Source organism: Felis catus, chromosome B3 (assembly GCF_018350175.1).
Source record: "Felis catus isolate Fca126 chromosome B3, F.catus_Fca126_mat1.0, whole genome shotgun sequence".
Lineage (NCBI taxonomy): Eukaryota > Metazoa > Chordata > Mammalia > Carnivora > Felidae > Felis > Felis catus.
The window spans coordinates 86,712,035-86,736,703 of NC_058373.1; the positions used below are offsets into that span (position 1 = coordinate 86,712,035).

General features: G+C 36.6%; 1 protein-coding gene across 6 annotated transcripts in view; it reads left to right on the top strand.

The window, feature by feature from the left end:
- TTC6 (tetratricopeptide repeat domain 6) overlaps window positions 1-24,669 on the top strand; it is a 220,311-nt gene that overhangs the window by 74,774 nt on the left and 120,868 nt on the right. For all 6 annotated transcript variants that reach the window (XM_045059830.1, XM_045059826.1, XM_045059825.1 and 3 more), the window contains 4 exons: window positions 3,676-3,768; window positions 9,410-9,613; window positions 16,313-16,446; window positions 21,551-21,745. In XM_045059830.1, coding sequence (XP_044915765.1) covers window positions 3,676-3,768; window positions 9,410-9,613; window positions 16,313-16,446; window positions 21,551-21,745 — 626 coding nt within the window. The remainder of the gene's footprint in view (window positions 1-3,675; window positions 3,769-9,409; window positions 9,614-16,312; window positions 16,447-21,550; window positions 21,746-24,669) is intronic.

A 24,669-nucleotide genomic window follows, 5' to 3' on the forward strand; every position in this document is an offset into this window, starting at 1 on the left:
ATCATATGAATTTCCATGTTAATCTGTTAATCTTATGAACTAGCAATGAATTTTCCATGTAGTTCTGGGAAGAATTTCCTTAGTCAAGATTTATTGTTTCTAAATATGATGATTAGTTTCATTTGAAAATATTTTAATTGGGATTTTTTTCCCATTTATTTTCACAAGTAAGGTAAACTATAGGTTTCTCTTTTTTTTATTTTTTATTTTTATTTTTATTTTTTGTGAGAGAAAGCATGAGCAGGGGAGAGGCAGGGAGAGAGGGAGACACGGAATCTGAAGCAGGCTCCAGGCTCTGAGCTGTCAGCCCAGGACTGAGAACAGAACTGTGAAACTTGTGAACCACAAGATCGTGACCTGAGCTGAAATTGGATGCTTAACTGACTGAGGCACCCATGCATCCCTAGTTTTCTTTATTAAGATATTTTTAATCCATCTTTGACATTGCTACATTACCTACATGAAATGTGTTAGAAATTTCTTTATTATAAAATATTTTCAATTGTAGAAAAAGTACTCATCAGATTTTTCAAAATTTACTTTTTGTCATATTCACTTCAGATTGTTTAAATAAATAGGAAATTACAAGTAAAGTAGAGGTCCCCTTTGTACCTGTTTCCAATTCCAATAATTCTCTTCCTCCTCAGGTGTGAATGATATCCTGAATTTGGTGTTCATTATTGTCAGGGTTTTATACTTTAATGTTACATTTATAAACCTAAAATATTGTAAAGAAATTTTTGTAGGATTTCACATTTTACATTTCCTGTTTAGTTAGTATATTTATAAAAAGCTAAATCTCAGGGGCCAGATAGTGTTGGTTTGAAATTCCCAAATATAATAATGAAATTTTCTAGTTCTCTTTTCAGTTTTGTTAGTTTTTTTCAATGTCCTTTGAAGCATTGTCATTAGTGCGTAATTTCATATTTTCTGAGGAACTTAACTCTTGTATTATTATGAAATTATCTTCTTTTTCTTGCTATCATTTCTTGTTTTGAAGTGACGTCTACTTTGTCTGATATTAATACAACCACTCCAGTTTTCTTATGATTAATGTTTGTGTGTTATAACCCCCTTAATCCTTTTACTTTTAACTTATTTATATCTTTATACTTAAAGTAGGTTTCCTATAGCAATCATATAGTAGGGTCTTCTTTTTCTCTGCAGTGACAATCTTTGTCTTTTAACTGGAGTATTTAGAACCATTTACATAGAATTATTGATATGGTTGGGTTTATGTTTACTATCTTGCTATTTGGTTTCTATATGCCACATTTGTTTATTGTTTTTTTCCTCCTCTTTACCTGCCTTCTTTTAATTATTTTTAAAGCATTTTATGGTATTTTGTACTACTTAATTAGCTTATTTACCTCTTTGTTTTATTGTTTTATTGTAGGTGCTAATGGATTTTACAATGTGCATATTTAAATTATCCCTATAGATAATATAATGTTTCACATATGGTATAAGAAACTTACAGAAGAATACTTCTTTTCCCTTCTCCCATCATTGTGCTATCATTAATGCATACTTCATATATATATATATGTTATAAAACAATACATTACTAATTTTATTTAAACCATTCATTATATTTAAAAAAAATTTTTAAAGAGAAAAATGTCTCTTTTTATTTTACACACATTTTAAATCATTCTACTACTTATTTCCATTGTGTGCATTCAAGGTTTGACCTGATACCATTTTCCGTCTGCTCAAAGTATTTCCTTTAACATTTCTTGTAATGCAGGTTTGATGGCAATGAATTCTTTCACCTTTAGTTTGCTGAAAAAGTATTTCACCTTTGGTTTTGAAAGATAATTTTGCTGGTTATAGAATATTATGTAGACAGTGTTTTCTTTCAGTACACGTACTCTAAATATGTTGCTTCATTGTCTTCCAGTCTGCATAATTCTGATAGGAAGCCTGCAATGTTAGTTTGTGGTAATTGTTACCACTAATTATTTGTTTCTTTGTACTTAATGTTTCTCTGGATGCTGATGAGATTTTTTGCTTTATTACTAGTTTTCTTCATTTTGATTATAATGTGCTTGGCATAGTATTCTTTGTTTCTGCTTGAAATTCATGGAAATTTTTGCATCAAGGGTTTATAGTTGTTATCAAATTTGGAAACTTTTGGCCATTTTTTTCTCTACAAATATTTTCTGCTCCCTTCATACTCCCTTTTCTGGGACTCTAATGAAAGATTATGTTAGACTGGGTATTAATTTTCTTTCAGTTTTTATTTCTCTCTGTGATTCATTTGTGTTGTTTCTATGTCTTCAAGTTAACAAATATTATCTTCCTGTAGTGTCTTCTCTGCTATTAATGCCATTCAGTGAAATTTTTATTTTAGATAATGTGTTTTATCTAGACATTCCATTTGATTCTGTTTTTTTTAAAGCTTTTTTATTTATTTTGAGAGACCAAGTGAGCATGGGAAGGGCAGAGAGAGAGTGGGGGAGGGGCTGAAAGAGGGAGAGAGAGAATCCCAAGCAGGCTCCACACTGTCAGCACACAGCCCTGCGTGGGGCTCCATCTCGAGCCACGGGATCATGACCTGAGCCAAAACCAAGAGTTAGATGCTTAATTGACTGAGCCACCCAGGTGCCCAATTCTTTTTTTTTTTTTTTTTTTTTATGTCTTATGCTCCTCTTATATATTTGAGCATTTTATATTTATATTAGAGATTTCAAGATCCTTATCCACTAATTCCAACATATCTATCATTTCTGACTCTTTTTCTAATTTTTCTTCTTTTAAGTGTCACATATTCATGCTTCTCCATGAGACTGGTCAAATTTGATTGAGTGCTGAATATTGTGCATTTTACATTGTAGAATATGAGATTTTGTTGTTTTCCTTTCAAAAGTGATGGAGTTTGTTCTAAAAGTCCATTAAGCTACTTGAAGATCAGCTTTATCTTTTCCAGCATTATTTTAAAATGTTATTAAAGTCCTAAGAAGCCATTACTCTAGAGCTGATTTAGCACCACTACCAATGTGTGACCCTTCTGAGGTTTATAGTGAATGTACTAAAAATCTAGAGGAGGAAGGGGGTGTCAAAAGTCGTATGGTCAAATGCCCGTTTTAAAGAGGATAAAACTGAGGTTAAGGGGAGCAAAATAACTTGCCTGTTGATACCTGGTCTGTGACTTTACAGTTTGGGCAGGAGCTGGGTCTCTTTATTACTATTCATTGTTAGACGTTGTGGTGGACTCTCTTCTTACCACTTCAGCTGAATAGAGACTATATCATAGCAATTAGCATTAGTAGCGATAAAAATGATACTAGCAGTTATACTTATTGAAATTTTAAGTATAATCATACTCCTTCTTGCTTTTGATTAGATTAAATTTTTGTTTTGATTTTATCTTTCTTGTGCAGCTATTTAATAGCCGTGTTTTACAGTATCTCTACCTTTACTCAATTGTCTTATTAAATCTGATGATATACCTACAGATGCCAATAATTTAAAAAGCCGAGAAGTCAGAGTAATAGACAAAATATTTTTATTGTGTCTTTTGTTTTATATTTCTCACTTACTGCATAGTATTGATTAGCTTGTATTTATTCCCCACTGATTAAATGAGTAGAATTTTGCTGCATTGAATAATATAGCTCAATGATTTTAAAAACTGTCATTATTTAAATTGTTGTCTTTTTCTTCTTCAAGGATACATCTTTAATGGGGAAAGAGTACGGTCACAAGCCATCTCAAGTGCCAGCGGAGCAAGGATTACAGATAAGTTTTGAGGAACCTCAAATGGTAAAGTCTTTAATAAGAATCCTCCCTGCCAATATTGAAGTAGTAGCCTGTCTCTTGTTGCTACAATGCTTATCTAAATAAAGAATTTATTTTAGAGGTGTGTTTAACTGTAAAAATACCCAATCCAATATCACTTTGAGAGTCTTGGCTGTTTTCGGTCACTGTTGCCGCCTATCATAGACCTTTGGAGATAAGGCCCAAAACTCTTTTCAGAAGGGAAAGATTTTAACAATTCCTCTGGTCTAGGCATTTAGATCTAGAAAGTAGTTGGAGAGTTAATTAAAGGTTATTAGCTTCTAAGAAAGCATCATTTTATTTTTTCTATTATTGATCGGGGAAAAATTTTGTGGAGAAATATGGACTGTTGATGACAGAAGTTTGTTTCAGAAATAAAGTTTCCTTTCCATCCATCATTGGCAAAATATTTACAAGATTCAAAGCAATCTGGAACATATTCCCTATGAATGGGACGCAGCTCCATATGTATAGAAGTCCGTATTTACATAATACAAATGATGGCATGATGGTCATTTCCTTTGTAAAGAATTTGTAAAATATTGTTAAATTGCAAACTCTATAGTTCCTGAAAATGTGAATCCACATACATAAAACTTCACACTTCATTTTTATGATAATATGTCATGGTTAGAAAATATATGGAATCTTTTCACAAAAGCCATGGACCCAGTGATATTACTTTCCACAACTGGTTAAACTGCTAGAGTTTGAAATGCTCCTGGGTTGAGACCATGCCTTTTTCTGCTTTGTATTCTCACCTCCTACCTCAGGACCCAGGATGTGTGGCACTAATATGTGGCTAAATCAATTTTGAAGGTTTCCCACATATGCTTTGGGCTTAAAACTGACATCTATGGTAGTTGCCTCTAGGGATCACCATTTACAGGTAGATATTGAAATCTCTGATGTCTAAACTTCTAATAGATATAGTAAATTCAAAATACAAGAGTAGTTAGGTGCAGAAAAATAGAAGTTCTTCATTAATAAATGAAGTGACTTAATACCATTTATTATGTTCATGTAAAGTATAGGAAAAGATACCATTTTCAGGAACCTATGAAAAAGGCCAATTATCAGGTGCCTAGCTTAGACATTATCTTGACTATTTAAAATAAAGATTTAAACAAAAATATTGATTTCCTTGTAATTTTGTGGGAACCATTCTCTCAGCTTTGACATTTATAAGCAATCACTGGACCTCTTCTGGCCACTGGCTTTTTAATAGGTAAAGCACCTTTTTTTTTTTAAGCTTATTTATTTTGAAAGAGATAGAACGAGAGCAAGAGGAGCAGAGAGAGAGAGAGAGAGAGAGAGAGAGAGAGAGAGAATCCCAAGCAGGTTCCATACTCAGCATGAACCTGATACAGAGCTTGAACTCACATAGTGTGAGATCATGACCTGAGCCAAAATCAAGAGTCAGATATTCAACCAACTGAGCTACCCAGGTACCCTGACATAAAGTAAGTACCTTTTAATTTGATACCTGGTCATGTAAAAAGACTCCTCTGTGGTATCTTTCTAGGTACATTTTTTTGGGGTGCCTACTCTGCTAGAAAGCAGAACTCTACCTGTCTATCCTACTTGTCCCTTGGAGTTCTAGAAGATTCCTCAGCTGAGATTTGTCTGCGGGAGCATAGAGCAACATGCTCTTATTTGAAGAGGGTCTGTTCTTTCTAAGTTGTGCCTGGCATCCTCAGAGTATGTAGCTTCACTTGTGAACATCTCAGTGCCACAGGCCAAAGGTCTCTCAGTTCTTTGATACAACTTATTTTCTTTAAGTACCCACCATTTTAAATATAATAGTTTTTGAATCATCATGGAGAATGTTTTCCTCACATAATTATAAAAAAATCAAGGAACTTATTTATTTATTCCTTTTCTACAATGTGATAGATATTGTTGTAGACATGGTTAATACAAAGATAGAAAAGACAGTTCTTGACCTTGAAGAACTCATTGTATGGAGTAGACCAATAGATAAAGAGACAAAGTACAATACCGTTCAATGAATATTCTAAATAGAGACTAAATACATAGCAGAGGAAGAAACTGATATCATTTTCTTTTATTTATTCATTCACTCATTTACAAATAATTGCTGATGATATACAGTGCACTAAGTACTTCAGACATAAAAGATAGGTAAGACACAATTTCCTTTTTAAAACAATTTTTTTTAATGTTTATTTATTTTTGAGACAGAGAGAGAGAGACAGAGTGCGAGCGAGGGAGGGGCAGAGAGAAAGGGAGACACAGAATCTGAAGCAGGCTCCAGGCTCGGAGCTGTCAGCACAGAGCCTGACGCGGGGCTTGAACCCACGAACTATGAGATCAAAAACCTGAGCTGAAGTCGGACTCTCAACCGACTGAGCCACCCAGATGCCCCAGACACAATTTCCTTTTTAAGAAATCCTCAAATTTTAAGGTTTTTTTAAAAAATGTTTATTTATTTTTGAGAGGTGGGGGGTGGGGGAGTGGGGAGACAGAGAGAGAGAGAGGGAGACACAGAATCTGAAGCAGGCTCCAGACTCTGAGCTGTCAGCACAGAGCCCGACATGAGGCTCAAACCCATGAACCATGAGATCATGACCTGAGCCGAAGTTGGATGCTCAACTGATTGAGCCACCCAGGGGCCCCAGACTTTAAAGTTTTAATGTACTTAAACTTTCTGTTCTCAGGATGCCTTTAAACTCTTAGAAAATATTTTAAGGACCCAAAGGAGTTTTTGTTTATGTGGATTATTTCGATCAATATATACCATAATTGAAATTAAAACTGAGAAAAATATAAAATATTTATTCATTAATTTAAAATAATAACACAATTATTATGTTCAATTACATATGAACACAAAACATATTAAGAAAAAAATTGTATCCAAAAAATAATTTAGCAAGAATGGTAGCATTGTTTTACTTTTTTTTTTTTTTTTTTTGCAAATCTCTGTAATACCTGATTTAATAGAAAGCTAGAGTCTCATATCTGTTTCTACATTCAATCTGTTGTGTATGTTCTTTTGGTTGAAGTATATTTAGTGGGTCTTGTCTCATACAGATTGAAACGGGAGTAATATTTTAATAGCCTTTTAACATAATTATGGGTACTATTCTCTATTAATACATCCAAACTGTACAAGTGGTAGTTTCCTAAAGATGAGTTGCAATGGGGAACCTGAAACAAGATAAATTAACTTATTGTATATCCTTACATTAAAATCCATTGATCTGCCTTGCTCTTTGAATGACTCTTTACCCCTGTACACTTTTGTAATCTCATGTGTTAATCATTTGAAAAGTACTGGTTCAGGGGTGCCTGGGTGGCTCAGTTGGTTGACTTTGGCTCAGGTCATGATCTCAGGGTTCGTGGGTTCAAGCCCCACGTGGTGCTCTGTGCTGACAGCTCAGAGCCTGGAGCCTGCTTCAGATTCTGTTGTCCCCCTCTCTCTCTCTGCCCCTCCCCTGCTCATGCTCTGTCTCTCTCTCTCTCTCTCCTTCAAAAATAAATAAACATTAAAAAAAATTAAAAAAAAAGAAAAGTATTGGTTCATTGTTCTACCTACTACTGCTTTTGCATCATCACTGCAAATGTCAACACAGTGAAAAAAAGCAAATAAGGCTTAGTATTATTTTGAAAATACTTTTAACACTGCAGATCATCTGAAAGGGGCTCAAAGATTGCCAGGAGTCTGTGGAACACACTTTGAGAAGTGCTAGTCTGTTGGGTATAGGGGAAGGAGGGTAAGAGAGTACAGGTTGGAATCAGGTTGTCTAGGTTCAAACAGAGCACTGCTACTTACTGTCAATGTGACCTTGGGCAGGTTACTTAATTCTGTAAGTCTCCATTTCTTCATCCACAAAATGGGGTTACAAACAGTTCCTACTTCATGGAGTTGTGGTGGAAGATTAAATGAGATAATGCTTCTATATGTTGATGATTACAACTGTGATGATGATTACCTAGACAATTATAATACAGTATGATACATGCTGAAATAGATGCAGGGCAGAGTGATAGGACCAGTAAACATTTTGTGGAGAAATAAGGCTGGGATGAGTACTAAAGAGGGTCATTTGCCTCTCCTCAAACTTTTCTTCCTCATTTTCTATTTTGGAGGGTGGTACCTTCATCTGTTTAGTCCTCCAAACCAGAATACTGGGAGTATGTGTTGAGGCCAGTAGAAGAGAAATTCAAAAGAGAGTGATAAACAGTGCCAAATCTGTGATGCATGAAACGAATGAGTTTGTCATAAGTAGACAGCATAGGGCCTATGGCACCTGTCCCTCGAGGGTATCTATTCTGCCATTTTATGAAAAAGATTTTGTTAACCTCTTTTTTTATCAGTGAGGAAAATGAGACTAAAAAGTGTTAATTAACTTGACCAAAATCATACATCTGTTAATTGACAGATATAGGATTTGAATAATGTCCCATCTAGTTACAATAAATTACAGTAATGTCCAGTAAGCAGTTTTATAAAAATACGAGCTCCAGATTAAAGTTTAATTTTATAAATGGAAATTTCTTGGTTTAGCCATCCCTTTTGGCGTAATAAAGACATTTATGTAGTATTTGGTACTGTTTGCCAGCTTTACCTCTTATTTTACTTATTAGCAAATGAATGTATCAAGAACAAAGTGATACAATTGCATTTTCAAGTCATTCTCTAGAATTCAGATTTTTAGGTAAGTCAGACTAGTTTTATCATCTGTTAATTTGAGGCAGTGAAGTTTTAACTGCCAGTACTCCATAATCCCAAATAATCTTGGTTTAAAATTGGTTAATATCCAAATATGGCTATAAAGATATTTTCCATAAGACTTGGTGAGATACAGATTAAGTCAGTGAGACTTTTTTTTTTAATGTTTATTTTTTCTTTTGGGAGAGTGAGAGAGAGAGAGAGAGAGAGACACACCATGAGTGGGAGTGGCGCAGAGAGAGAGGGAGAGAGAATCCCAAGAAAGCTCTACACACAGCATGGAGCCTGATGCGGGGCTTGATCTCATGACTGTGAGATCATGACCTGAGCTGAAATCAAGAGTCAGATGCTTAACCAACTGAGCCACTCAGGCGCCTCACTGAGACATTTTTAAGGAAGACAAAATAGTTTTAAGAGTGATATTTTGTGAGAATTTTTCATTAGGGCTTGGGATAGAGTTGGGATGTCTGGGTGGTCTTCTTGAGACTTCTGGGTCAGCTCTTCTTGAAGACCTGAGATCAGTCTTCTGGAGGAGCATCTGGCTAGTAGGAGCCACGTTTCTTAGGACCAGAGAACCTCGGATTGGGCAGAGGTCAGTTGTTGTTGTGGGCCTTGATTCTGTATGCGTGTGGGGTGAAGTCAGGGTAAGACTGAAGTCTTATGATTTCCTTAGAGTTGGTGCATAATAACCTGGGGGTAGTTGTATTTTCTGAGACAAGAGCCAGAGGAAATAATTTGGTAGGCTTTACATTTTTAACTCAATTTGAGTTTCTATTTCAAAATCTTCACAGGAAACTTACTATATTTGTTTAATTTCAATCATGTATTTTTATAATCATTTTATGGTTAGAAAGAAACATTGTGTGACTTAAAACTTTGGAAGGACCAATAAGAAGATCTTAAACGTACATTTATGTTTTCCTACAGAATGTGCTTGAGGAACTTCCTGAAACTTTATCAAGTATTTTCCAGCTTGAACAAGAGGATGTATTGGAGTGGGGAGTCTCAGAAACAGAAAGCATAGTATTTAAATCACAGGAAACTCTGGAAGTTCAACCAGCAGATGAATCAAGTAAACTTTTGAAAGATGAACAGCCCATAGGTGATTCCAAAGCAGCCAAATCTTTAAAGGTAAAACATTATTTGTGTTGGAAACAGTTATGATTGTTGAGGATGTGCAAATGTGAAGAAATGGCCGGGTAAGGGCCAAGGCATGGAGGTAGGTTCCCCCTGAAAAAAGGGCTCTCTAATATGCAAATTGTGTTTTGCAGACTTTTAGTCTCAAACCTAATTACAACTCTGGAGAGAGAAGACACATATTTAAGGAGTGAAGGAACCTCAGGGCTTTCAGAAATTGACCAAGAGTCCTCCCATTACCATCTTGAGGGAGTCAGGAACTGTAGCCCAGGGACCAGGACTGGGTGAACTTTGTATATTTTACATCTTTGCCCTGTTTATAGGTTTATCCTAACCCTGAGTCTTTTCCTATTGTGAGAATGCTTTCCAAATTCATTTTATATATGTGTAATTTAATAATTTTTACCACGTTTGTGTATTGCCTTACTACTATTTGCTTATTACTTTTCTTTAATCTGAGTTACTTTTTGACTTAAATGAGTTTATTTAAAATGGTACATTTTTGGGGCACCTGGGTGGCGCAGTCGGTTAAGCGTCTGACTTCAGCCAGGTCACGATCTCGCGGTCCGTGAGTTCGAGCCCCGCATCAGGCTCTGGGCTGATGGCTCGGAGCCTGGAGCCTGTTTCCGACTCTGTGTCTCCCTCTCTCTGCCCCTCCCCCGTTCATGCTCTGTCTCTCTCTGTCCCAAAAATAAATAAAAAACGTTGAAAAAAAATTTTTAATATGGTACATTTTTTTAATGTTTAGTTATCCTGAGAGAGAGAGCGGGTGGGGGAGGGGAAGAGAGAGACAGGGAAAGAGAGACCTCAAGCAGGCTCTGTGCTGCCAGCGCAGAGCCTGATGCTGGGCTCAAACCCATGAACTGTGAGATCATGACCTGAGCCGAAATCAAGAGTCGGATGCTTAATTGACTGAGACACCCAGGGACCCCAAAAATGGGTACATTATTATTAGGATTAAAGAAGCCACTTTTTTTTTCTGAACCACAAAATACTGTCTTGATTATTACCATGGATAGCTCTCTGACTTACTCAAATGGATACTACTTCTTGGGTAATAACCTTCCCTCTCCTTTTGGGTCCTCTCTCCCCACTGAAGACCATGTTCCTGCTCTATTTTCCCCAGTTCAACTGGCCATTCTTCAACCTGTGCCACAAATCCCAACTCTGAAACCTTGGATTTATCTGTGATCTTCCCTTCCCTTGCTTTCACCCATAATCAGTCTCCAAGGCTTAGATACCTCCTAACATTATTATTTTTTTAAGATTTTATTTTTAAGTAATCTCTACACCCAATTTGGGGCTCAGACTCATGGCCCCAAGATCAAGAGTTGCATGTTCTACGAGATGAGCCAGCCAGACACCCTGCCTCCTAACATTGCTTGTAATTTTTTTCCTTGTCTTTTCCAGTTGCCCTCATCCTAGTCTGGGTCCTGGTGACCTTATGGTTGGATTAGTGCAGTTTCCTCCTGTTGTTGTTTTTTTCCTTCATTTCTCAAGCCCTACTTTCTTAAGTTCATCTTCCTGGCATATTGATCTTTTGGGAATAATGGGTAATAAGGAAGGTGCACAAATAATAGTTGACCAGAGAAAATCCACCATTGCTATGGAGAAAGGACTTATCCTATGATGAGCTACAGACTTCATCAGAAGTCATGCTATCTTTCTAAAGCTTACACTAGGGGTATGAAATGAATTCTGCCAAGGCTAAGTGAACCCACTCATTGCTAACTCCTCCAGGTGAATCCTGTGTTTCAGGCTGACACCTTCTAGGTGTGGAGATCTTAGATACTCTTTTCCTTTCTCTTTTCTTTTTTCTTTCCTTTCCTTTCCTTTCCTTTCCTTTCCTTTCCTTTCCTTTCCTTTCCTTTCCTTTCCTTTCCTTTCCTTTCCTTTCACGTTTCCGTTTCCGTTTCTGTTTCCGTTCCTTTTCCTTTTCCTTTTACCTTTTCCTTCCCTTCCCTTCTCTTCCCTTCCCTTCCCTTCCCTTCCCTTCCCTTTCCTTTCCTTTCCCTGACAGTATCTTTAAAGACTTCCCTTCCCTTCCCTTCCCTTCCCTTCCCTTCCCTTCCCTTCCCTTCCCTTCCCTTCCCTCCCCTCCCCTCCCCTCCCCTCCCCTCCCCTCCCCTCCCCTCCCCTCCCCTCCCCTTGCTTTGCCTTTCCCTGACAGTATCTTTAAAGACTATGGCATCTTAATGAAAAAGTGTTAGGCTGTTGGGCACAGGTAGTGTTTTCATCTATACTTATACCTGAACATTGGGACTTTGGAAGTAAAATGTGGGCCTGAAAGGCAAATGATTAGCTACTAAATGTGTTAAAAAATGACATGGACTTTCTGGATAGCAATTTAACCACCATGGCCTGGAAGCAATTCAAATCCCTTGTTAGAAAAGTTTCACATTAATTCTTTTGGATTGTTGTGACTGCTGTTAAATATTATTAAGAAATTATGGAAATGTATTTATTTTTGGTCAAAAGAGGCAGTCCTTCCCTAAGTTAATTAAATTTATTGAGTATTTACCACATGCTAAACACTTTGCTAAGTGTTTTACATATGTTATCTTATGTTTTCCTAATAACTGATTTCTTAACAAGACTGTATTTGAAAAAACTGAGTCATAAAGAAGATAAATAACTTGTCCAAGTATAAATATCATGTTAGGTCATGAAAGCAGGGCTTGGACTGAGATGGTCTAATTCTGGAACCTTTACTCTTTACCCCTTGGCAACACTGTTTTTCATAACAACAATAAAGAGGTGTCTGGTTAAGTACAAAAACAGACTCTCACTTGCAAAAATGACTAGGGATGGAGTGTCCTCATTAAACTAGGAGAAATGGTTGGACAAGAAAGACTTGGAGAATGGATTAAGAGAGCTCTAAACTGGAACCAGAAGTGTTTCTTTTTTTTTTTTAATTAAAAAAATTTTTTTAACGTTTTTATTTATTTTTGAGACAGAGAGAGACAGAGCATGAACAGGGGAGGGGCAGAGAGAGGGAGACACAGAATTGGAAGCAGGCTCCAGGCTCTGAGCCATCAGCCCAGAGCCCGACACGGGGCTTGAACTCATGGACCGCGAGATCGTGACCTGAGCCGAAGTCGGACACCCAACCGACTGAGCCACCCAGGCGCCCCCCCAGAAGTGTTTCAAGAGGAGGAAAAGAGGACCAAAAAAGACCTTTATGGATTATTGTTTTTGGAATAGTGTGGGACATATTAAAAATGCCATAGAAAATGGCACTGGAAGTATTCCTGTGACTCATCCCACCAAGTATCTTGTATTTATTTGCATTAACATTTCAAGATCAGTTGTAATCCATGAACTTTACTCTGCACATTCGAGGTCATAAAATTAGTCTCTAGCATCTCTAGCACAGGAATGAGGAACAATAGACTCCAGCAAGCCAGGCCAGATTTGGGGACAAGAAGACCTCTTTTGACATAGCAAATAGAACTACCCAAAAGGTGTGATAAAAGAGCACTGCTCAGAAAAATGCCAGAAGGTCTCATTCAGGAAAAAAAAAACAAAAAACAAAAAACAGAATTTGATCAGTCTTTACCTTGTTGGCCATTTATATTCTTAGAAGCTCATTAGTATAATAAAGGTTATTAGGACTCTGCTCTAAGTCATGACCAACATGACTTAGATAAATTAAATAAAAAAGACAAATTAGATAATGGTGACTATGAAGAAATGACTGACACAAGGGCTTGTGAGAGGATTGTTGAGCATTTTAGGAAGGAAAAGGGTAAAAAGTCTGTACAAAATGTAGATACCACATGTCCTGAGATTCTAAATGGAAGAAAGTTTAAGAGATGTGGGATGCCCTAAATCCCTCCAGTTCTCAGAAAACAGTTATGAGTGATCTATTCCATTCAGAGTTTTAAAAATACACAAAAGATGAAAGAATAAATACACATCCATAGATAAACATAAAAGTGGCATGTGGCTGTAACAATTATATCAAAAACCCTAAGATTCAGAATGTGTTTAGGCCTGTGAATCATGCTAAGAATTAAAAAAAATTATTTTTTTTCATATTAGTTTAAGAGCAAAGAGAGAAAAAAGGAAGGATAGCCCTGTCATTATGGATGAATAATGTGATGACAACATGTGACAGAGCTACCTTAATTTATTTTTGGGAAAAGGCTGAAGTTTTAAATAAACAGAAATATGACATAGAGAAAAGGAAGCTGATAAACTTGTACTTTGCTTCTCTTAAATATGACAAGGAGAATAATCTTTAGTTTAGAACGAAAAGAAAAAGAAGTGATAAAAGAAACTTGAAGCCCAAGATTGGTTAAAGATTCTCAGAGTTAACTTCGATATCTGAGCCTGTCAGCTCAGGTAGATAGGTTGAAGCCTGTTGCACCCCTGTCAGCAGCAGCTTTGAGGAGGTGCTGTAGTTAGTAGGAGAGGACCTAGAAGCCTGGAGACTGGCAGCTGAAAATCTGAGTTTTATTTTTTTAAGGATAAGGGTTATGGTTTCTGTATGTAGGCACTGATCTTGGATAAAACTCTGGAATGATTAAGTGATTCATTAAAAGAATTTTAACAACCTTGTAAGAGCCCCTGTATACTGCTTATAAGAGGAAACAGCCATCACTTGGAGCCAGCATGAGTTTCCTAAGGACAAGCTACAGAAGACCAACCTTATTTCTTTTTCTAGAATTACTAGACTGAACATCAGAAAAGCGTTAGACCTGGAGTTCAATGCAAGGCTATCATGGTGAAGAGCTTGGCCTACAGGAATGCTCAATCAACATTAGTTGTTGTTATTAGCCTTTGGATTATAGCAATCCATTTATGTAAGCTTCCAAATGACAGTTTTGTAGACAAGAGTGCAATCAGGTGAACTACTAGATGGATTTGTAATTAGTTATGCAAAGGATGCACAGCTCGTCATAAGAGTCCCTAGTGGACTGCAATAGGGCTGGGTCTAATTCAACATATTTCCTAGTAATTTGGATGAGAATATGGAAGATTTACTGATTGGATTTTTAGATAACATCCAAATGAGATTGGTAAGATTTGGTTGGCCAGACCTCAGATGAAATTTAATTGGGATAAATGTGTGAATGGTTCTGCCCTTGGGTCCATAGGCTAAGTGCATAGATATGAGGTGACGTGATGTAGAGCAAATGTGAAAAAGACCTCAGAGTTTTAGGCTATCACTTAGGTTTGTGATAGGAAGGTAAGTGCAATCATAGTTTGTGCTGATTGACGAATACCATAAAAGAGGATCATCTTTCTCCTGGTTAATCTGATCACATCACACCTCAAATGTTGTGTTCGGATCTGGGTATCCAATCCCAGGAGCGACACTGACAAATTGGAGACCGTTTGGAAGAGAACATTCAAGATGAAACAGCACAGTACTTCAGAAACATGTAAGGCAGAATTGAAGGGACTGATGATGTTTATCTGGGAGAAAATGGGTCCAGAAGAGTCAGCTGTATTCAAATATTTGATTGTCAATCAAATGGAAGGAGCTAGATTGTACCTGTGTGCTCCTGAGGTTTGAAATGAGACTGGTGGGTAAAAATTGTTAGGCTGTATAACAAACAAACAAACAAGCAAGCAAACAAACAAACAAACTGGGAGAGTTTCAGAGAAAGTGGCTGCCTTTGGATATATCCAAGTCCTCTTTTCCTCATCGTGTTCAAGCCAGGATAGATGACCATTAGGTGGAGAAACTTTAGGGAAATTCAAACATTAACTAGGTAGTGAGATGGAATGGCCTGTACTCTGAGCTTTTCTTATTCATCATCACTTCTTTACCTATGAAATTGCAATAGCTCTCTCCTGTTTACTGCAGGGAGCCCAAACCCTGGACCTAATTTAGGAGAACCTCTCTTTATTTGGCCTCCTTCTACTTATTCAACCATATCTTTCTGCTTTCCCTAAGGAAGTTCTCTCTGCTTTCTTCCTTAAATCCAGCTTAAAAACAAACAAACAAACAAAGCAACCAACAGAGAAAAAATATTTTTAGATGAACTATTATCACGAATTCTGCAAATTTTCTAGGATATCTAGAAAAACAATATTACTAATACCTATAGTGATTAAAAGGCAATTATTTAAGAAACAGAAATGCATTTGATTTTTCTCAAATAGTAGAAATAGAAAACAATACAATAGTATAATAAGTACAAATTGATAAGCATTGCTCAAAACAGTTATTCATTTTGGCTTGTGGTTGCAACCACCAGTCATGCCAGACTTTTAAAGAGACTAAGCGCAAGTTCTATTAAAAATATCAATCAAGGGGCACCTGTCTGGCTCAGTTAGTGGAGCGTTCAACTCTTGTTCTCGGGGTTTTAAGTTCAAGCCCCACATTGGGTGTAGAGATTACTTAAAAAAATAAAATCTTAAAGAAAAAATACCAATCAAGAAGAGAAGATTTATGGAGGAAAAATATCTTGTATTTCTTCTTTAATAGTTTTAAGGCAATAAATAAAATATTACAGATAAATATGGTACTAGTATTTTTATTGCTATTGAGGTGTATATGTGAAAACCTAGGCAAGGATTTAGAGGAAAATATCAACTTACCTTTAGGGTTTATATTCTGTTATAAAATATATATAAAAATTAGGAGCTTCAATATAAGATAAACCATTAAATATGAGAGAAAGATCTAATTTTCATGTTACAACTTTCCTTAACAGCATACTTTATATTTTCTTGAAGGTGAAATCATCAGAATTTTTGCAAATCAGAGGAAAAGAAGCTAAGCAAACACAAAAAAGTAAATTAGGAATTCCACAACAGAGACAAGGAAGGTGTACAAAACCCCAACAGGATCGAAAACTACCTAAAAAAAAGTAACTTCCTTATGTTTACAATTTTTACTGTCAGTAGCGTTGATAACTGAACATGCATTTTTAAAGGAAGAAGAAATATTGAGGAAATTCATATATGAGATCTAAGTTAAACTTTCCCACAGGAAGAGTTGGTATCAGATATTATGGTTAGGATATATATGCTATACTTCACACTTCTTTCTATTAATGCTTTTGACCAATGTACTTAGTTTAATGATATAACAATGATATAACTATAATAAAAATAGCTCTTTTTGAGACAAAGGAAATTAAATGTTAACATGTCAGATCTGATATTTTTGGTCACGGTAATGCATAATTTGTATTAACTGCTTATTATATTGGTTAATTTTGTTATGGCAAAATGAAATAAAATTTAACCCAACATAAAATGTTTATAGGCCAATTTGGTAATTTAGATGACCTTATTTTTCTCTACCATTATATCATGTTTTATTCCCCCCCCCTCATTTTTAATGGAAATTCTTAATACACAGGGATACAACCACGATTTTGAATAATGTGTAAATGCAAGTTAGATTTATGGGCTTATCTTTTGCCAATCACCTTGCTGAAACTGATTTTTTCCTTATTTTACCACTAGGCTTTTATGGGTTGGTTTATTCTAGACTCTTCTTCATTCAACTCTTTATTAGGGCTCAAAGAAGCTTTAATTATTAGCTTTTGTTGTTGCTTAGGGCATTGAAAGGTGTGCTGGACATGGAAGACAACCTTTTTATGGCCAGCCTAAACTCTGTAAATGGATATTACTCACAATTTAGTAGCTGAGAGTAGACTCATGGGAAAAGAATTCCAAAGTTTATGAAAGAGTCAAATTGGCATTTAAGTGACCCTGTACATGCCATTGCTTATCTGCATTGCTTTGAGCTCATTTAGTTAGCAAGATTATGTATTAAAACAAATAGTGACAGCAGACAACAAGTATTTTACCTTCAATAAATAGTTACTGTCAGATTATCAATGAAGCAGAAACTTCTTGATTTTTTTCCCTAAAAAACCTTGCATTTAGTGCATTAAGCAAAGTAGTGTGGCCACACACAGAGTCAGAGTCTTTTCTTTTTTATGTCTTAGTGTTTCAAAGAATGACAAATAGTCCTGTTTAAGGAGAGTGTGCTATAAAAACATACAGCCTTTCTTGAACATGCCAAAAATATTTGTAGATCTTTTTGAAATATATAGTACTGTGTTAATTCATTAAAATTGAAATGAGAAATTTCCATTGGAGAGAAATAAGAATAAGATGCAGAGGAATGAAAACCTGATAGTTAAGAAATTTATATAATGAAAGGGAATTTTGGAAAAATGTTTCTGAAAATCCTTTATTCGCTGCTCCTTTTAATTTAGACCTTTTTTTTTTTTAACATAACTTTTCTCACGTGTGACTATCCCCCACATTAAATTGTTTTCTTGGGAATTCATCCATCTCTTGGAATGTGATGTTATTTAGCTCAATAACCTAGGGAGATTCACTTACAAATCTGTTATTAGAGTATGATGGAACATAGGAATTCAGATTGGTTGTGATGCTTTTTAAGGAAAAAAAAAAAAGTTGGTAATGTAATCTCAAGTACATTCCACTAGCCAGGACCTGTTCCAGACAGAACGATGATGTGGATGAGCTTGACATCAGAGCTCACCTTTTTCTCCCCTCCTTTTTTCCCCCCAATCCTTTCTCAGGATCCCTGGCTTTCTGGACACCCATGTTCACTTCTCCAGTTAGGTCTCTTTGTCTCAGGCATTTCCAAATGCTTTGGTTTTACCTCTCTTCACCCCCTGCTCCTGCAGCTTTGTCCTATTCAAACGTGTGCGGTTTATGTCCTGTTTTTGTTGAGCCCTATGCTATTTTGGAAATGATATAAACTGTTCTCTATTAGTGATTCAGTAATGTCCATATTGTGCCTAGCAATGGGTTAGGTGCTGTCCAGTTCAAATTAATAACAACAGCAATAAAAATAAAACAAGCATTTCTTGAGAGTTCCACAGGCCAGGACTTCTTATTATCGATTTTACAAAGGCATTAGTTAGGGGTTTTAATTTTTATCTTACAGAAGACCTCCAGGGAGACCAGTGCTATAGCTTGCAAGTGTTAGAACTGAGATTCTGATCCAGGCCCAGCCAACCCTAAAGTCTTTCTTCTTCATACTATGTATGCTACCGTCTAGAACACATGGAGCAGTTGATGGACAGATTGGCATCAACCCATTAGACAAAGGGTCAGAAAGGGTGGCACAAGAAGAAGGCAATGTATGAAAAGAGATATTTAAAAAAAAACCAGTAAATTTTGCAGAGAAGTTTGTCTTGGAGGCCTTGTTCGAAGGATGTGTAAGCACGGACAAAAAGATAGGCAGCATTTGATCCACAACTGAAGGAACTGACAGATATTGTTGGCCCTGTGAATTGTCCTGGAGACTGATATAATAGCTAATATCTGCCATGTGAGAGACACTGTTTTATTTATTTATTTTGAGAGAGACAGAGACAGCATGAGCGGGGGAGGGGCAGAGAGAGACTCTCTAGCAGGCTTTGTGCTGTCAACACAGAGCCCAATGTGGGCCATGCTTGAATTCACAAACCGCTGAGATCATGACCCCAGCCAAAACCAAGAGTGAGAGGCTCAACTGACCGAGCCACCCAGGCGCCCCTGAGAGATACTGTTTTAAATGCATTCAGTCCTTATTATTGAAGTATGGTTGACACAGAATGTTACATTAGTTTCAGGTATATAACATAGTGATTCAACAATTCTATATGTTATACTATGTTTACAAGTATAGCTACCATCTGTCACCACACAACGCTATTACAGTACTCTTGACTATATTCCCCGTGCTGTGCCATTTATTCCTATGACTTACTCATTCCATAACTGGAAGCCATATCTCTCACTCCCCTTCACCCATTTTGCCCATCCCCCACCCCCTATCCTCTGGTAGCCATCAGTTTGTTCTCAATTCCTTTCTTCCTTAAAGTAACTTTATCCAGGATGTGCTCATGTTATTTCCTATTTGCCAAAATATAAATAAATTGACTTGCGTACGACCTAGTGATTATTTTATTTTTTTAAGTTTATTTATTTATTTTGAGAGAGAGAGAGAGAGGCAGTAGGGGAGAGGCAGAGAGAGAGTGGGACAGAAGATCCAAAGCAGGCTCTGTGCTGACAGCAGCAAGCCCTATGCAGGGCTCAAACTCATGAAGCATGAAATCATGACTTGAGCTGAAGTCAGATGCTTAACTGAGTGAGCTACCCAGGCACCCCTGACCTACTAATAATTTTAAACAGGATTTGAACAGAGGCAGTCTGACTCTAACTACTGTGTTAGAAGTAGGGCCACATGCTAAGAGCCTTGAAACTTAGAGAGGAAATTAGATGAATGCAGCAAGCAACAGAGAGCCATTGTGCTGGGCAAAGGAGTATTTAGAGACCAATGTGGCAGAATTTTGCAGGAGGAATTGAAGAGAGGAAGAGACAGAGGATGTGGTACTCAATCCAACTGGCAGACCCTTGCTAATGCAGGCTGAGGTGATGAGGACCTTGACAGGAGTGTGTTGGAAGTGAAGAGGGAGAAGCAGCAGCCCTGGGAAGCAGAGAAGCTCAGTCTTTCATAGGATGTGCAGGTGAAGGGAAGAGGACTCAAAGATGGCTCAATCTTTTGTATCTTAAGGATGAGGAATCTAGGTAAGATAGTGATACTGGAGGTGAAATTTGGGAGGTCTTGGCACAAGAGGAAATAGTTGAAACAGTGAAGCTTACTTTTCCAATATTCAAAGAGGAGTTCAACCTTGGAAGCTATACCCAGTTTTGAAATTGGAGAAAGAAAATTGAATGACTAAATCAAATTATGATGAATTTTAGAGGTAGATGGAAAGCTGGGATAACACAGGTTTTAAAAATCTCACAAAGAAAGAGCCATTTCAGGAAGAGTCATCGATATTGTCAGCTGTGTCTTGTAGATCATAGAGTACATGATCTAAAGTTCATTTGGTTTGATTTGATGAAAAGGTCATCATTTAGTTAATGTAAGAGTATAATTTTAGGGGCGCCTGGGTGGCTCAGTCGGTTAAGCATCCGGCTTCAGCTCAGGTCACGATCTCGCGGTCCGTGAGTTCGAGCCCCGCGTCGGGCTCTGGGCTGATGGCTCAGAGCCTGGAGCCTGTTTCCGATTCTGTGTCTCCCTCTCTCTCTGACCCTCCCCCGTTCATGCTCTGTCTCTCTCTGTCTCAAAAATAAATAAACGTTAAAAAAAATTTAAAAAAAAAAGTATAATTTTAGTAGGGGTGTGGGGATGGAGTAGAACTGGATAGGGGCTACATCTACCTCAGGGGTCATTAACAGGCAGTAATAGGAAAAAAGTTGTCTTATAGTCTGCAACGTTGTGTTTAGATCCTAGCAGTTACTCATTAATTTTATGAGCTCTCCAAAATAAGCCTGCTCTAATATAAGGATAATAATACCTCCCATATAAGTTCATTGTGGGAGTTGGAGAGAATGTGTGTAAATCACCTAGCATAGAGTAGTAGTGGTTCTTGCTCAATTAGTGTTTGTACATTGGGTGGCAAGTGACAATGGAAATTAAGAAAGATCTTCATGCCTTCTTCTCTGCTTTGGAAAGGCAGGAGAGAGGCAAGTTCTAGCATAGTGGAAAGGAGGATGCTGCATAAACTTGAGTTTATTGATGCTATTTAATGGATAATGTACTACATTGTTCTACCTCTTCAGGGACATTAGCATTTGAGCAGAGTAGCAAAGAAGTAATGCATGATGGCTGGATATGGTGTCACCAAAGGAGTTACAGAAATTGGGAGAGAAGGCATTTGGGTGGGATGGTAATGAGTTTGCTTTTAAACATGTTTCTGAGATATCTGTAAGTCCTATAGGTTGAGATCTTCAGCAGAAAGTTGGGTATATAACTTTGAAGATCGGGTAGCCAGTTGTGATATTAAATTCATTATAAATCATTATTATAGTTTTAAATCTTATACATTTAGACACCCTTTTTAGAGCCTAAACTGTCAATGTCAATGTATTTTATATCAAAAGATCACAAAATGATCAAAGAAGTCCCCTTTCTTTTTTTTGCTGCAGAATTCCTCAAGACTACCCCTCTTCTACCCTCCATGATCTGTGCACCACTGTCCCAGCCCAGGAGCTGCCTGTCAACTTACACTTGGCTTCTCGAGTGTACCATACAGCTGACAAGAAAGGTCACAGAACTTTGCTTGGGATATTGGGAACCTCTTTCTTAGATGATCACACTACAGATGAAGAGTGCAGAGACAGGTAAGAGTTCCACTGGTAATTTTCTTTTAAAGTAGATTTAAACTGTCAAATTCTACGTTTGAGGTTTAGATTTTGATGACACAATTCTGTTTTTAGACACTAGAGAGGAGCAGGTTTTGTCCTTTTCCATTCCTTCCCAGCACATACACAGTCTAGGATAGTGTCATTTCCTACTATTATTAACATGAACCGTGGCCCATGATAAGGTAGCTTTAGTTTAGTGGCATCTAGTTACCAAAGAGTGTCACATACCTTATATTATTTGTTCTTCATAACAACTCTGTGGAGTACAGATGTGAAAATTGAGGTTCATAAAAATCAAGCAACTCTTCCAGGCTTACACAGTTAAGAAAATCATAGATTTGGATTCAAAGTCAGTCTTTTAGATTTCACACCATCATTGGGAATACTTGAGTCCAGGGATTATGTTCAAAAGTCATTGCCTCTGGAGTTTCTTCCATTTCTCTGTGTGTCTCATTTTCCTTTGGCACCTGAGTATTCTTTTGCGGATAGGATGTAATTTATAGCATCCTCAAAAGAGAGGAGAAAAGGGAAGGAAGCTCACATGTGTTTAGCAGAAACCACATTCCTAGTACTGTGTGATGTACTTTGCATCTTTCCTTTTTAAATCTTCAACTGTAAGCAGTCATCATTTCCATTTTATTATTGAAGAAGCTTAGGCTCCATAATATCCGTTTGCTTGCCAAAGATCTTATCTCTAGATAATGATAAAAATCCAGATGTGTCTAACTTAGTTTTTCTCAAAATCTTTTATGATCAACCATTTAAGGAAGGATTTTTCACTTTTTCTCTCCCAATTGCCTTTCCCCATTACATTTTAATACCCTGGATATACTGTGCATCTCATGGTCATGTGTGTGTGTGTGCGTGTGTGCGCGCGCGTGTGCACATACGCACATGCCATATACATAAAAAGAGTAAGCTTTCATCATCTCCCTCCCCAGGCACCAACATTCACCCCTTTGGGATTGGTATCACCTGCCCATTGAGAATGCATATTTGTTAAGTCTCTTGCCTTTCATAAGAGCTGGTAGGAATCCTGAAAAATCACCTACTGCATGTTTAAGAATATTCAAAACATTAAATATTAAGTTAAATTTAAATAGAGACATTTTAAGTATTATATTTTAAGTATTTTAGACCTGTGAGAATATTTTAAAAGACCATTTTTAATTACACAAACTATCACAGAATTATTAGTAACTTCTCAACTCTTTTCATGGTGTATTCTGAGCTCATTTCCTCAAACTTGACTTTTAGTGATAATTGTTAATACTTTTATTGCATTCTTTCAAGCTTTAAAATCATCTGAGGGCACATGGGTGGCTCAGTCATTGAGCATCTGACTTCTGCTCAGGTCATGATCTCATGGTTCGTGAGTTCAAGCCCCATGTCTGGTTTTAAGCTGACAGCACAGAGCCTGGTTTAAATTCTCTGTCTCCCTCTCTCTCTGCCCCTCCCCTGCTCATGCTCTCTCTCTTTTAAAAATAAATAAACATCTGGTTTCCCTGTGTTCAGTAATCACAATGAAATTCAATTTGAATTCCTAAAAGAGAGCCATTCTCATGTTTATTTTCTAGTTAGGCAAAAATGTTTTTCAAAGATTTATTCGCTACTCAAAATCTTAAACACCTGTCTTTTAGTTTTATCAGGTAAGTGTTTTGAAATTTTTGAAACAAATTATATGTGAAAAACTTTGGAAATTTCCAAACGGTTCCAGTTTCTCTGGTAGAAAATAACAGTTCTGCAGTGTAGTCTTTGGAAAGCCTAAAGCTGAAAGTGGAAAATAAAGGTATAACCATAATCTAGTAGTCATGAACCCACTGTTTTGAGTCATTTCCATTAGCACTGTAGCTAAGCATCATTTTGAGGTGTCACAGCTTCTAGTAGTCATGTAAAGTGTTAAAAATACTGGTATCTTTCAAATTCTAAAAATTTTTTTTCTTCAAGTAGATCTTGCTTTCTCCAAGAGAGTCAATAAATGTTCTATTTGAGGATGATAATTCTTGGCAATTTGTTCCTAAGTACCAAATAAGAAGTTAATTTAAGCACTGAATATTTAATTCTCTGGCATCCATCTCTTGAGGATTACCTTGCTAAACATAGCTTAACCTTTTCAAAATATATCTGTCTGCTGAGCCTACAAGTTCAGAGAAATGTATAATTTTTTCTGCACTAATAAGTGTTCTCAAGAAAGGTAATTGTAAACACAAAATGAATACCCTTTCATTTGGTGGCTTTTGCTTTTTCTGTGAGATGAACAGTTAACTATGAAGCCTAACAGTATTTGTGGTTATATAATTTTAATGCTTTCCCAATTCTCCATATAGTAATTGTTACCTGTGGCAAACACCAAGGATATTTTAATGGACTAGATAGGTACATACTTAAGTTTATTTAAAATAGCAATATATTGCTCAAACTTATGTTTATTTTGCTAAACAGCAATTTTGTTGAGAACTATAAAAATGTTTCATATGAATTATAATTTTGCTTTTAAAGTTTCTGTATTTTAAAGAGAAGTTTATAGTTGTTTTGTTAGAATTCTTAGCATGGAATTTTAGATTTGGTGTTTTAAAATAAGGTAAATCATTAAAAGTGTTTAAACACTTAGATTACATTAACAGTTTGGTGAATAGCCCTCTAACATCTGTATGTGCATGTGTTTAAACCATGTATGACATTCTATAGACTGATTTTTCACTCAGGGTTGTGTGTGAACGTTTAAATATTTTCATATTATTCACTAACTTAACCAAGCTGCAATGTAAGAAGATTTCAAGTGTGAATTATTAAACTTTTTGATTTAAAAATTTTTTTAATGTTTATTTTTGGGAGAGAGAGAGAGACCCCGCACAAGTGGGTGAGGGGCAGAGAGAGAGAGAGAGAGAGCAAGACAGGAT